Source organism: Hydra vulgaris, chromosome 15, assembly GCF_038396675.1.
Source record: "Hydra vulgaris chromosome 15, alternate assembly HydraT2T_AEP".
Lineage (NCBI taxonomy): Eukaryota > Metazoa > Cnidaria > Hydrozoa > Anthoathecata > Hydridae > Hydra > Hydra vulgaris.
Window position 1 is genome coordinate 29,284,306 of NC_088934.1, and position 13,272 is coordinate 29,297,577.

Consider the following 13,272-nt stretch of genomic DNA (forward strand, 5'->3'; position numbering starts at 1 on the left):
GAAATTTTCAGTTTTTTAATAGTATCATTAGCGCTGTCAAAAGGATTTTTTTTAACATGACGAATAACTTTTCGATTGGTGAAACGACATGTTTTGAGTGGTCTTCCGCCCTTATGTTCTGTTTCTAAAGGACTACCTTTATTAAATCGTTTGATTATTCCACATACAATTGACTTGTTAATGGAGTATTTCGTTGCGATTTCCTTTAGTTTGATTCCTTTCTTGTAATCTTTTACAATACGTTCTCGAAAAGCTAAATTATACTTGTTTCCTGCCATTATAATCCAAAACAGCATATATACGCGATCTTAAATTAATATTGTGATAATTGTAACACTCCATATTCATCTCTGGACAAAAATTAACAATTAGTTGATTCTAATTGGTTAAGTACTAATAATTACAACACAACAATTCCCTTGGGCATTATTTCCACATTTGTGCTGCTGATTTTCCGTAAGTTTTTGTGAGTAATTATAAAAAGTTGCTAATGTTTTGGAGGACCACGTTTTTGCGTTAAAATACCAATAAAAGCAAAAAAACAAGTTTATTCATTTTTAAGTAATCTTTTTATGTACAAATCTTTTTTCTTATATGTAATATTAAGTTAAGCATTTTTTGTATTCAAAGCGTAATTAAAAAATTTGTATGACTAATCTTTTTTAAACAAACTTATAAAATAAAAGAGTATAAATTTTTAAACATAAAATTTTAAATATTGAATTTTCATTCAAACAGTCTAGAAAAAAAATTTCAAAACTATTGGAATGTTATATAGAGCTAAACCATTTCTTAAATTTAAATCACTAAAAGGTTTATACTTTTCTTTTATTTATAGTTACTTAACATACTGTAACATCGCTTTAAGTACTAATCATACAAACTAAAAAAGCTTTACAGTAAACAAAAACATGTCGAATTATATTTGGTGCTAAATAATAAGAACCTTATGAACCTCTCCTGTGTTTACTTGGAGCATTAAATATACAGTATCGGACAAAACGAGTGCAACCAAATAATGCTAATTTAGTTTCTTTATATAAAAGTGCTGCTTTTTTTCAATTTAGAGAATAACTATGTAACTGTTTAGAGACAAAGTTCTTCAAGTTTTATTCATTACAAAACTCATTATTTGTACACGAAAATTAATAAATTAATCAAAAGTATTAAAAAAAGTTGATTTCCTTCTGGACAAAACAAGTGCAACTCGACAAAATGTTTACCAAGCTGTATTTTGTTATCAATATTTCGTGGCGAACCCTTTGTTGTCGATCACAGCCTTGCATCTTCGAGGCATAGATTTGATCAGGTGATCAATGAAACTTTGTGAAATCGCTGCCCAGGCCTTTTAGATTTGTTCAAACAGTTGATCCTTATTACGAACACCTTCACAATTAATTCTGCGGTTAACGATCTCCCACAGGTTCTCGATAGGGTTGAGATCCGGAGATTGAGGCGGCCAATCCTTCACTGATAGGTGGTTGTCTTGAAACCACTGCTTGACTACTTTTGCAGTGTGTTTCGGATTGTTGTCTTGCTGAAAAACCCATTTTATTGGCATATTCCATTCAGCATAAGGTAACATAACATCTTTCAGGATATTTATACATGAAACGGTCCATTATTCCATCGTTTCGATGTATTGGACCTAGACTGTTAGCAGAAAAACACCCCCATACCATTACATTGCCTCTATCATGCTTCACGGTCTTATGTCAGTAACGTAAATCGAGGCGTTTTCCGGCCGGTCGACGTACACGGCAAATGCCATCGCTCCCAATGATGTTGAACTTCGATTCATCACTGAACAGGACAGTTCGCCATTTCTGCACATTCCAGTCAGTATGAGATGTAGCAAACAGGAGTCTTTTCTTCTGGTTTTTTAGTGAAATCAACGGTTTCTTTGCAGGGCGTCGAGAAAACAACCCGGCTTCAACGTCGTCTGATTGTTTGGTCCGATACAGGCAGCTCTAATTGCTTTTGTATCTCGACTGACGATATCCAGGGATCCTTCTTGACGGATCTGACGATCATAGAATCCTCTCTAGAAGTGGTGGAACGCGCTCTTCCGCTCTTCTTTCTGCTGCCAATTTCCCCGTAGAACGATATTTGGAACATAGTCTTGATACGGTCCATTTATTCACGCGATTTTTATCACAAATACTTTTTTGTGACATTCCACTTACGTAATCGCCAATAATTTTCTTTCTTAGTTCCAATCCAAGACTGTCGGGAGCCATTTTTGCACTTGAAGTCATAAAAATAATAAAAATAAATAATCACGCTTCTCAAGGCTTACCGAGTTACATTTACCTTGTGATGATACAATAATGCTCTGTGGAACACAACGTCTTGGTTGGATGTGGACTGTATTGATGTAATGAAACACTTGTTGTATTTCACTTCTTGTATTGATGTTCTTTGATAAAACAATTTGATAAAACTCACTTCGATAAACTGTCTTGATAATACTAACTGATTGACTTCCATATACTGACTGAATAACATGTCAATTTACATGTCTCTTATATAGTAAAATGAACCTGTGTGAACCTGTTCTGGAAGATTCTAGATGCTTCTTTTCGATGTTTCTGGAAGCTTCTGGATGCGTCTGGATGCTTCTGAATGTTTCTGGATATTTCTGGATGCTACTGGATGCTTCCAGATGCTTTTTCTGGAAACTTCTGGAAGCTTCTGCATGCTTCTGGAAACTTCTAGATATTCCTTTAATTATTAAAAAACTTCCGAGACGTTGACTCGGACCAGACTTAAGAAAATGAAACAAACCAAAAAAGTTGCACTTGTTTTGTCCGCTGCAAAATGGCACTTGTCAACAAAATTTTGCCTGTGTGTTGTCACCTGTCAGCTGATTGCTCATGTCATGGCATGCTATGACTCCAGACTCCTTAACTGATTGCTGTGGTAGTATAGTTCGTTTCGTTTTTAAGACATGTAAAATTAGGAACACTTTTTAGCACTGTTCGATATTGGTTGCAAATGTTTTGTCCAATACTGTATATAAAATCAATTTACATCAAATTTTAGTCTTTATGTATAGAACTAAGTTAGCATTGTCTCCAAACCTATTTGAATCCTATTTTAGTGTCATAAATACACTACAACATCTCAAAAAACAACTTCGTTGTTCCAAAATATAGTTTGAAATTGAGCTCATACTCAATTTAGCATCGTGCTAATAAAAAGGTAACCTCTCTAGATTTATTTAAAAATCAAAACAGTACTTCTTATTTATGGATTACCCTATGTTTGATTTTAAATGTTTTTTTAAAATAAAGTTAAACTCAAATATAAAAGTTAAGATATATTAAAAAAAAAATTATCAAAATCCATATAAAACGATATATTATCTTTTAGTTTATATATTTACATCTTTACGATAAAATATTTGTAAATTACGATTTTATAAAAATGGTGCTCGGTGATAAGACATTATGTCTTCTTCTTCCTCAAGCAATTTTTTTTTTTTATTGCATATGTATGTAACGTCTGTTCACAAAAAATCCGGAATGAAAAATTGTTCTTAATTGAATACAAAATTAATCGATTTTTGACAAAAATTTTAACTAAAATGATTGACTGGACATTGTTAACTATTTTATAACCGAAAGTGGTCCTAAATCAGCGGCTTTTCGAACTTTAGTTTTGACTGAATCCATTAGGTTGAAAAAGTAGTCTGGATCAAACTCTTTCAACTTTAATCGAATTCTATTCTTAAGGTGGTCAAGATTTTTCGCAGTAAATCCATTTCCATAAAATTTTGCTTTTAAATGTGCCCAAAAATTTTCAATTGGCCTTAACTGCGGTACATTTGGGGGGTTATCTTTAGCGTCGACAAAGTTAATACCTAAAATGTTGTAAGTTTCTAATGTGTGTTTTGCATAATGACATCTCGCTCCGTCAGGCCAAAATAAAATTTTCATGGTTTGATGCTTGGAATTTATAAAAGGAAGAAGTCTTTTTGTAATACATTCTTTAGAATAAGTTTTTGCATCCAGTGCACAGTTTTTTACAGCAAAATAAGGCGATGAATGACCAAAACGACTGATTGCAATCCAAACGAGAACTTTCTCGTCAAACTTTTTTTTGAAGTTGAATTTAATGTTAGGATCAGTTTGAGAACTATCCTTTGTATAGTAGCCAGAGTTTTGTGAACAATTTGCACCATTTACACAGAAATAAGATTCATCGTCCATGATGATTTCAAACTCATTTGATGGCTTGAAAAAAGTTTTTGAAAGTTTTAATAAGTTTTTCTTTTGTTTAATTTCTTGCTTTTCTGTTGTTTTTTGTGCATTTTTTCTTTTGGTATACTTTAGTCCATGCATACTTAATAATCTATTTACGTATGAAACGCTTATCTTATATTTTAGTGCCAATTTTCTTTGCGAAATCCCGATTCTCTCTTCTGCTCTTGCAATCATGGACTCTCTCTTTTCTGGTGTAATTTTAAAAGGTTTTCTGCCGCAACCGATTTTTCTATTCATTGGCAAATTATTTTCAGACCTTTTAATTATGTCATAAATTGTAGATTTAGCGATTCCCATTTTCTTAAAATGATCCACTGTAAATTTCTTTCCACTGTTTATGTTTTGTTTATAAAAATTTCCAATCACATTTCTAACATCGTTCTCTTTTAGATGCTCCATGTTTATTTGAATTAATTATTTAAACTCAATTTTGCCACAAAATGAAACTGTTGTTGTTGACCGATTAAATTTAAAAATTTTGAATCGAAAATTCGAAATTTAGAACAATTTGTGTACATTTGAAATCAGTCCGGATTTTTTGTGAACAGACGTTATACGAAAACTGTATTTGTAGTGAAAGGCGAAATAAACTTAAAAAAAACAAAAATATTTGATAATTAAAATAGTATCAAACAATTGTTTGTGGGTTGAAATTGTTTAGTCTAGTTAGAGAAATGCTACACACATTTCTATATCAAAAATTCACAAAAAAAAACGAACGTAAAATAAAAATGTTTTCATAGAAAATCTAATGATCTTTAAGCTACCGGTTAGTTTGCTAAAGTTATACAAGATTAGTTATGGAGAAACCCCCTCCAAATTTACCTGAAAATGTTTTTACTTATTTTAAAGTACAAAGAATTCAAAATTGTTGATCGGTTCATTTTTTTTTATCGTTAACTAATTAAAATTTTGCATTATTTTAAAGTAAATCCAAGTTTTAAGTTTAGCAACGTCTATACCAACGGTGTAACAACGTGTTAAAAATCATAAAACTTAAGTGTCGAATATCATCAAATATATAAAATCGAATATAATGCCATGGATACTTTACTTATCTAATTCGACTTCACAGCCAATTGACTGCTCCGCAACAATTCGACTGTTTCGCAGCCAACTAACTGTTCCACAGCCAATTGACTGTTCTACAGCCAAATTTTTTACAGTCAAAGTCGTTACGGACGAGAACGTAAAAAACTGAAAAACAAAATGATTGTATTGAGCTTAACTACAGGATAACCAAAATTTACAACTTTGAATCTAGGCTTGATGATTATCTCACAACCAATAGCACAAAGCAATTATGATAAGCTTGCTGTCAAAGTAGGTGTTGTTATACAAGAATTTGCTAAATATTTTATGCAGTAGCAGAATTACGTAAACATGCCGCTAATTATGAAGATAAAAATATTATTAACGCATGGTAAGTATGAATAAGGATTGGGACTGACAAACAAAGACAACGTATATGTTACTCAATAGTTAAAGTTTGGTGTGTACCTTAGGGTAGCAAATTTTAATGTTGGCATTAAAAATTAGTTTTTGCAATAATTATATATATAAACAGGTGCTTTTATAGTTAAAGGTTCAATTAGAATAAACAATAAAAGAACAAACCTTTCTACTTATGAATGAAAAGAATAAGTTGAGAAGATAATTGAGTAGAGCAAAGCATAAAACAATACAGTTTAAAAAAAGAGAGTAAAACCTATAACATTTACTACTTTATTAAATTATTTTTGATATATATATATATATATATATATATATATATATATATATATATATATATATATATATATATATATATATATATATATATATACACACAGAACACTGGTACCACTTACTATTTTGACTTGTTGATGTTTCGTCCAAATCTTCACGGCAATATTTACACTTGACTTGGTTAGCTGTTGTTATAGTTGTACTGTTTTTGTTGAAGTTGTTGTTGGAGTCGCAATTTTGATTTGATTTATTTGCTGCTCATCATCAAAGTTAGGCCTACGTTGTTTTTTAACTTGTTTGCTACAAAGAGCAGTCAGTGTGTTTCATTCAACTACATAGTTTGACGTTTCCGTTTTTAACTTATAACTTTCTTTCGGATATGGTAAGCTTTGTTTTGAAAAATGATTCTTTACCGGCATAAAAAATTGGGACAAGTTTTGATTCAAGCATACATTTTAAGTTAGCTGACGACAAAATCCTAGAGTTAAATTTATTACGTGGCTGAAAATTTCGTAAATAATTAAAACATTTTAATATCATTTTATTATAAAAATTTCTATGCAACATGTTCTAAAAATATTTGCAAAAAGTTTAAACTTGTTCTATAAAATATTTGCAAAATAATAAACTTTGTCATAACTATTTCATTATACCCTCTAATTCATTTTATTCTGTTTTACTTTATAAGGTTTAACTAAACATTAGTAAAGATATTATTCATTGTTACGTAGGATAGAGCGAGGCATATTGGGAAAGTGGGGCTTTTCCGGACAGTTTTACCTAAAGCTTAATATCTCAGCTGATTGCGTTTCATTTTGTAAAAAAAATTAGTTTTGAAGTACAAAAGTAAAAGTACCAGAATGCATCCGTAAGTTCGGAAAAAACAAAACTTTTCCATTATCTTAAGTGATACAACGACGAAAAATTTATCTTGAATTAATGCAAGTTTGCTTGACTAAAAAGTTTAAGTTTTTCAGACATTATCTTTATCTTGTTTTAGAATCTCATTCTAAAAAGATATCTGGTATTGAACTTTTTGAATAGCAATGATTTCAGTAAAATGACGTTTGAGGAGCTGGGGTAAGATAAGGAGATGGATAATAGTCTCCATACTTAAGGTAAGACAATAATGTTTTATGTAGAAACTGACATTAAAGATCAGTTTCCACTCATCTGTTTTTCAACGGTAACAGGAATGGAGAAATAGTTATATGAGCATGCCTAGCATAAATTTTAATTTGTTTAAAGCAAAACTACGCATATCCACGTGATTATTTTTCCATTCCCTTTTGGTTCCCGTAAAAAAACGGATGAGTGGAAACTGACCTTAACAACAGTAATAAAATTAGTTTAATAATAAAAAAACAAACAAATAATTTCAATTCTTGAGTTAAAACTTTGATAAAGTAGTTTAGCAAATATTTTATAGTTATTTAAATATTTTTCAAGATCTTATTATCTAAAAGTAAGTGATTAGCAAAGATTTCTTAAGGAGTTAGATCTCCGAAATTATTGTAGGGTGCTTATATATTTTTTTCTGTTTAAGTGTTAAGAAAAATATAAAAAAAATACAAAAATAAAGTCCTTGAGAAATCCTTATAACCATAATTTTACGTCATATCGCTATGACGTAAAATTATGGCGTAAAAAACTATTTTTTTACACCAGCCTTTCAAAACTGCAATATATTGAGAAAATTGTCCTATATTAACTATGGTCTTATATGCAGCTATTATGTAATCACAATATAACATAACGTTTAGGTGGAAGGGAGGGGGTCACTTTATTTACAATCAAAATTAGTTCAGTTGTTATATGCTTATTTTAATAAATACAATCAAAATATTTTTAAAATATCAAAACATTAAATAGTATATAAATGTATATATTTTCTGTGAATTTAGCTTCATTGAATATCAAGTTTTGCTTTTTGGAGTTAAAAAAAAAAGGTCAGATAAGCTTTAAAATATACATCTCCAGTTTAGTGAATATCCTCGGACTTGGAAGAAGTAAATATATTTAAATAAGATAAAAGAAAAACCAATCGTTTAATACAGGAATGTTTTCATTCAACAGTTATAACAGTGCAACGAGTTTTTATAATTATTTATGCGTTGTAAATTGAAGCTTATGTTATGTTATGTTATTTTATAACTTTTTTACTGACAAACAGCAATATTTAGAAAAATGTATATATACACAGTTTAAACTCTTCACTTCGTCTTCAATTTTTTATTCACTGTTGAGAATGGATAATCCCATACCTTGGACGATATGCCGAATCCTGAAAAAAAAAAAAAAAATTCTATAATTTTAGAAACAAGAAATACTTAATAAAAACATCAATAAAAAATATCAATATAATAAAAGAAATCTTGAGCTCAATTTATTACAAATATGTAAACAATTTACCGCTATTATGGTCGTCAAAATGATGTAGAACATGATAGTGCTTTAGAGAGTGCATATAACTTCCTCGATCTGGAGATCCATGATGGAGATAATAATGAATCAAGTCATACATAATGTATCCTACAAGCATTCCAGCCATTGTGCAACCCCCAAGACCATAAGGAAGTATAAAATTCAAAAAAAAAAAAATTGGAGTGGCTAAAATACCGGCAGCAACAGGTGGAAACACTAATCGATTACTATCGAAAGGAACCTGAACAAAAAAAGTCTTAAAATTAACTTCAAAACATAAATAAGACAAAGTTTGTTGACATTTTTTTCTTACATTCTTCCTATCGGTTATTATTGTAATAATATTAGTTTATATTATTTATATTATTTGCATGTTTTTCTTTGTAAGCAATTTTTAAAACCATTTATCTCAAATTTTAATTTTTTAAAACTTTTATTTCAATATCTTTTTTTTTTATTTATATAAAAAAAAATCACTCTTGCCTGTTTTTCAATTATGCCTAATAAACTTTATTATTTACTAATTGACTAACTTGTGAAGTACGTAAAGTGTCATAATTAACTAACTAGTTGAGTACCTGAAGCGTCATAATAAAATACTTATCCTTGTTGTAGTATATATCTTTGATGTAGCGCTTATACTATATCCTTGTTGTAGTACTTAGTTACCACAACTAAGCGTAGCAAATAAAAAAATTACCTTGTGATGTTGGCCGTGTAATAGGAAATGCAAAGTAATAAAGAACCATGATTCAGCACTTGGTTGCATATGAAACAAGTAACGATGAAGAATATATTCCGATAGAGACCATAGTGGGATCCCAAGCAAAAAAAAGCCGAAAGAAAAAAAATACGCAACCTTTTTTTCAGAAGTGTAAAACTCAGAAACAAAATTCTGATAAACTCTAGTAGTCGAATAAAACTGTATTATTATAGCAATCGGTAGCCAAATCAAAGGAATCATCCACCACTTTGTTTTTGAAAAAAATTCAATAAAATCAGAGTCAAACAACCGTAATTTTTTAACAACTGGAGAGTGCACCCACTTGAAATAATTTTTGCCAAACTTGTGTGCTTGGAAAACCATTCCACGTTCCCAATTTACGAGATCCTAAAAAAATTAAATTAGCACTTGTAATTTGTAGGAGGCAACATATGGAGCATTCAATTCTTAAATGCAAATTATCTGATGAACAACTAAATCAATTCTAACTTTGAAAAAAGTAACGAACGACGCATTTTGCAAATATTACACGTTTTAAATTAAAAAGTTTAAACTCTGTTTACATATTACATTAGTTTAAATAACCAAGGAAATAAATAAGAAAATGTTTAATAATAAAAAAAAGTGTTTACATTTAGCATACAGGATTTAAAATTAAAGGAAATTTTCCCCAAAATAAAAAGCAATTTAAAAATGGACGCTTTTCAACAAAAATAAAAGTCACGCTTAAATTTTGAAAATGCTTTAAACAATTTGCTAAAAAAAAAATATGTTAGATATATAAAAAATTGAATTGATAAAAAAAAAAAATATTTATTTCAAATTTGTTAGAGTTTAAAAGTAGGAGAAAGGGTAGATAATAAAAATGCAACTTTTAACCTATTTAACTATTTTTAAACCAACATAAAAAAAAATAAATAAAGAAATTAGATTACAGCTTTGCTGCAAAAAGTAGTGGTGTTTAGTGGGTGTTGGGCATTACCGTTACTTTGATATCTGCGGTAACTTTGATGGGGTTAATACATGTGACTTTTATAAGGAATGACCTTGGAAACAAAAATGTTGAATGTAAAAGAGGCCTAATTATTTGATGAGAACTCAACAGTAGTGCTTGAACCTCAATTCAAACTTCTACACTAGAGTCATTTAAGCAACCATAGAGGAAAACATTTGCTTCACATGCCTGGCATCCATTGCAATACATTTATCACAATCTCTTGATCTTTCATAAGTTTTTCTCCGAAAGTGACTGTTCCGCAAGTTATTGTTGCGAAAGAATTCATTTCGACAAAAAAAATTTTTATCATTGTTTCAAAAAGTAAACTTTTATATTGGTAATACTTTGTCACTATTAAAACAGTATTTAATTACAAACATTTGGGTACATAGATGTTTAATTTTTACAATTTTATTTATTAAGAGAACAAATTTTCATAATGGACTTCGAAACGTCGTTTAGCAAAAACACTCGTTTCACAATTGCTACATCCGAAAGCGCTAATTTCGTATATACAACTGAAGAGTATTAGAACATCTTTTCTAATCATCTTCGAAAAGGTCTTGATTGTTTTTTTCCAATCAAAACAATATATCATAAAAAATAAAGTTGTTCTTATCAAAATAATTTATAAAATGCTAATTCGCAAATCATTTTATTGAAAAGATGGTCGATCACTAAGACCATCTTGCACAAAAAGGCATTTATCGAAAATGCATCAAAATGTAAAAAAACCATAATCACACACCACAAAAATGTGGAACTAAAACTTGTCAAAGAAAATAACTCTAGTAAGTTTTTTAGTTACGTAAATAAAAATCTACGCAACCCCCTAAAAAATAAATCCTCTAAAAACCAATAACAGCTTTACTACCAGCAATGTTGAAATCGCTGAAGTGTTTTACAAACACTTTAGAAATATTTTTACGGTAGATGACGGAAACTTGGCTAAAACAAATACTTTTGTTAATAAATATATTAAGATGGATTTCGTAGATTTTTCAGCAAAAAAAAAAGTTTTTAAAAACTAAAAAATCTAGAACCTAGCCCATAATTTGGACCTGACGGTATACCAATATACTTTTAAAGCAGTTAGCACATATAATATATATTCCGCTTTGGCATATATTCGTATCAAGTTTTACGTCAAGCTTGTTACCAAAATTGTGGCTTTAACTTCGGTTTTTCCTATTTTTAAAAAAGGACTTAATTCAGACACTAAAAATTATAGACCTATCTACCTCACATGTGGTAGATGTCGTTTTATAGAAAGTATTGTTGGTTTAAATATCGCTGATTATCTAAATATAAATAATCTAATAACACCTAATCAACTCGGCTTTTTATCCAAAAGATTTAAAAAATCTTCTTGAGTCAACTAATGACTGGAATAAAGGTTTATAGCCATTTAATTACTGACGTAGTGTACATTGATTTGACCTAATCCAAAACTTTTGAAAAAATTTGTAATGCACGGTATAATAGATAACCCCCTTCATTGGATATCAGCATTTTTTTCCAACAGATATCAAAGGGTTCTGGTTAGAAATTCCTTATCTAATCCGACCAGCATTCCAAGTGGAGTTCCACAGGGTAGCGCATTGTGTCTTTGAGTTGTTATTCTATAATAATGGTCTCTAATGTTATATTCCAACGATATCAAGCTATATAGTTCATTTAAGGCTGCCAACAGTCACGATCTTGCTGTTGCCATTTATAAAGTTTATCTCTAGTCAGAAAAAAAGCAGTTAAAATTCAAATTGCGAAATGCTATAATTTGAAACGAGCATTTGCAAAGTATATTTTGTTTATTTTGGTACAAAAAAAGTTAATTTCTCGGTTTTAATATCCTTTCGAAATAACTTTTTTCCCTGGAATTTTAAAAAATCTTCCGGTTAACAACTCTAATATAAATATATAATATAGTCTCTTAGAATTGATAAATTTTTAGATTTCAAACAAGGTTTGAGTAATTTTTTACAAATAAACTACCTCATTCCATCCAGACATGTCAACATCCATATCATAATAAGTTTTTTCATTTGTAATTTTCTCCTCGTGACTGGGCTAAAAAAAAAAGTTAACAATTTTTAAAGGCATCAAATAAATATACTTCCGTAATTACATAAAAGTTTTAATGCATTTCATTTCTTATTTTTAAGTAATAATATTTAAAAAAATTTAAACCAACAAAAAAATCAAAATATAGGAAAAATTAACCTGAATAGAAAACAGAATTAAATTATCTTATACTTTGCAGTTAATTGTTTTTATGTTTTGTGAATTAAAAACACAAAAGACTTTTTGTGCCTTAAAAGCATATAATTTAAATTTTTTAGGTTTAATTTTTAGCATGATATAGTTTCTTGCTGAACAAAAAAAAACTATAAATCTTAAAATGGATTTTTGTTGTTCTTAAACAACACAAAGACAAACTATAATCTACACATAATAACTATAAAAAGAATAAAATGTGTTTATAAGTACGAGTTTATTTAGTGGCGTGGCTGCGAACTCATGGCTTCGCTGTACGATTTTCAAAATCCTCCCCCTCTTAACGCAAGCAACTAGACAAGCAGAATTTTTCAAATGATTAATAAAATCATTAGAATTAAATGATTTTATGTTTTTTATTTAGTTATCTATTATATTTTATGTTATATTTATTTTATAAATAATTTGTATTTCGTTAAATGAAAAATTTGCATTAAACTAAAATTGATTTAACCATTTTAGTAAAGTTTACTAAATTTTAGGAACCAATTTTCAATGACGCATAAACACGTTTGCATTTAATTGCTGCTACATCACAATCAATCAGTAATCGTTTGGTCTTAAGTCAACTCTTGATCTCGTCAAACAAACTAGTCATTTTCCATATATAGCTAAACTACTAACGCGTATTTGACCCAAAGAATTATAAAGATCCGATTTGAATCTTTTGGCCGAAAGTTCTTGACAAGTCTGGAGAAAGGGGGTTTGCGAATGACGTATATGAGATGGGGAGGGGGTCAATCATAAAAGTAGAGACACTAAGTTAAGAAAAATATTATAAAACGTTGAGTAAAGTAAGTTAAAAGCGAAGGTACTTTTAGGGAGGTGGAGGGTACTCAAAAAAGCGTATAGCAAAA

At 29.5% G+C, this 13,272-nt stretch overlaps 1 protein-coding gene across 1 annotated transcript in view; it reads right to left on the reverse strand.

The window, feature by feature from the left end:
* Positions 1-8,043: 8,043 nt before the first annotated feature.
* The window catches only part of LOC105843087 (fatty acid 2-hydroxylase), a 32,023-nt gene continuing 26,794 nt past the window's right edge, over positions 8,044-13,272 (reverse strand). The window contains exons 2-5 of the mRNA XM_065820297.1: positions 12,134-12,208; positions 9,121-9,531; positions 8,409-8,661; positions 8,044-8,280 (exon numbers count right to left, since the gene is read on the reverse strand). Of these exons, the coding sequence (XP_065676369.1) occupies positions 8,210-8,280; positions 8,409-8,661; positions 9,121-9,531; positions 12,134-12,208 (810 nt within the window). The 3' untranslated portion in view covers positions 8,044-8,209. The remainder of the gene's footprint in view (positions 8,281-8,408; positions 8,662-9,120; positions 9,532-12,133; positions 12,209-13,272) is intronic.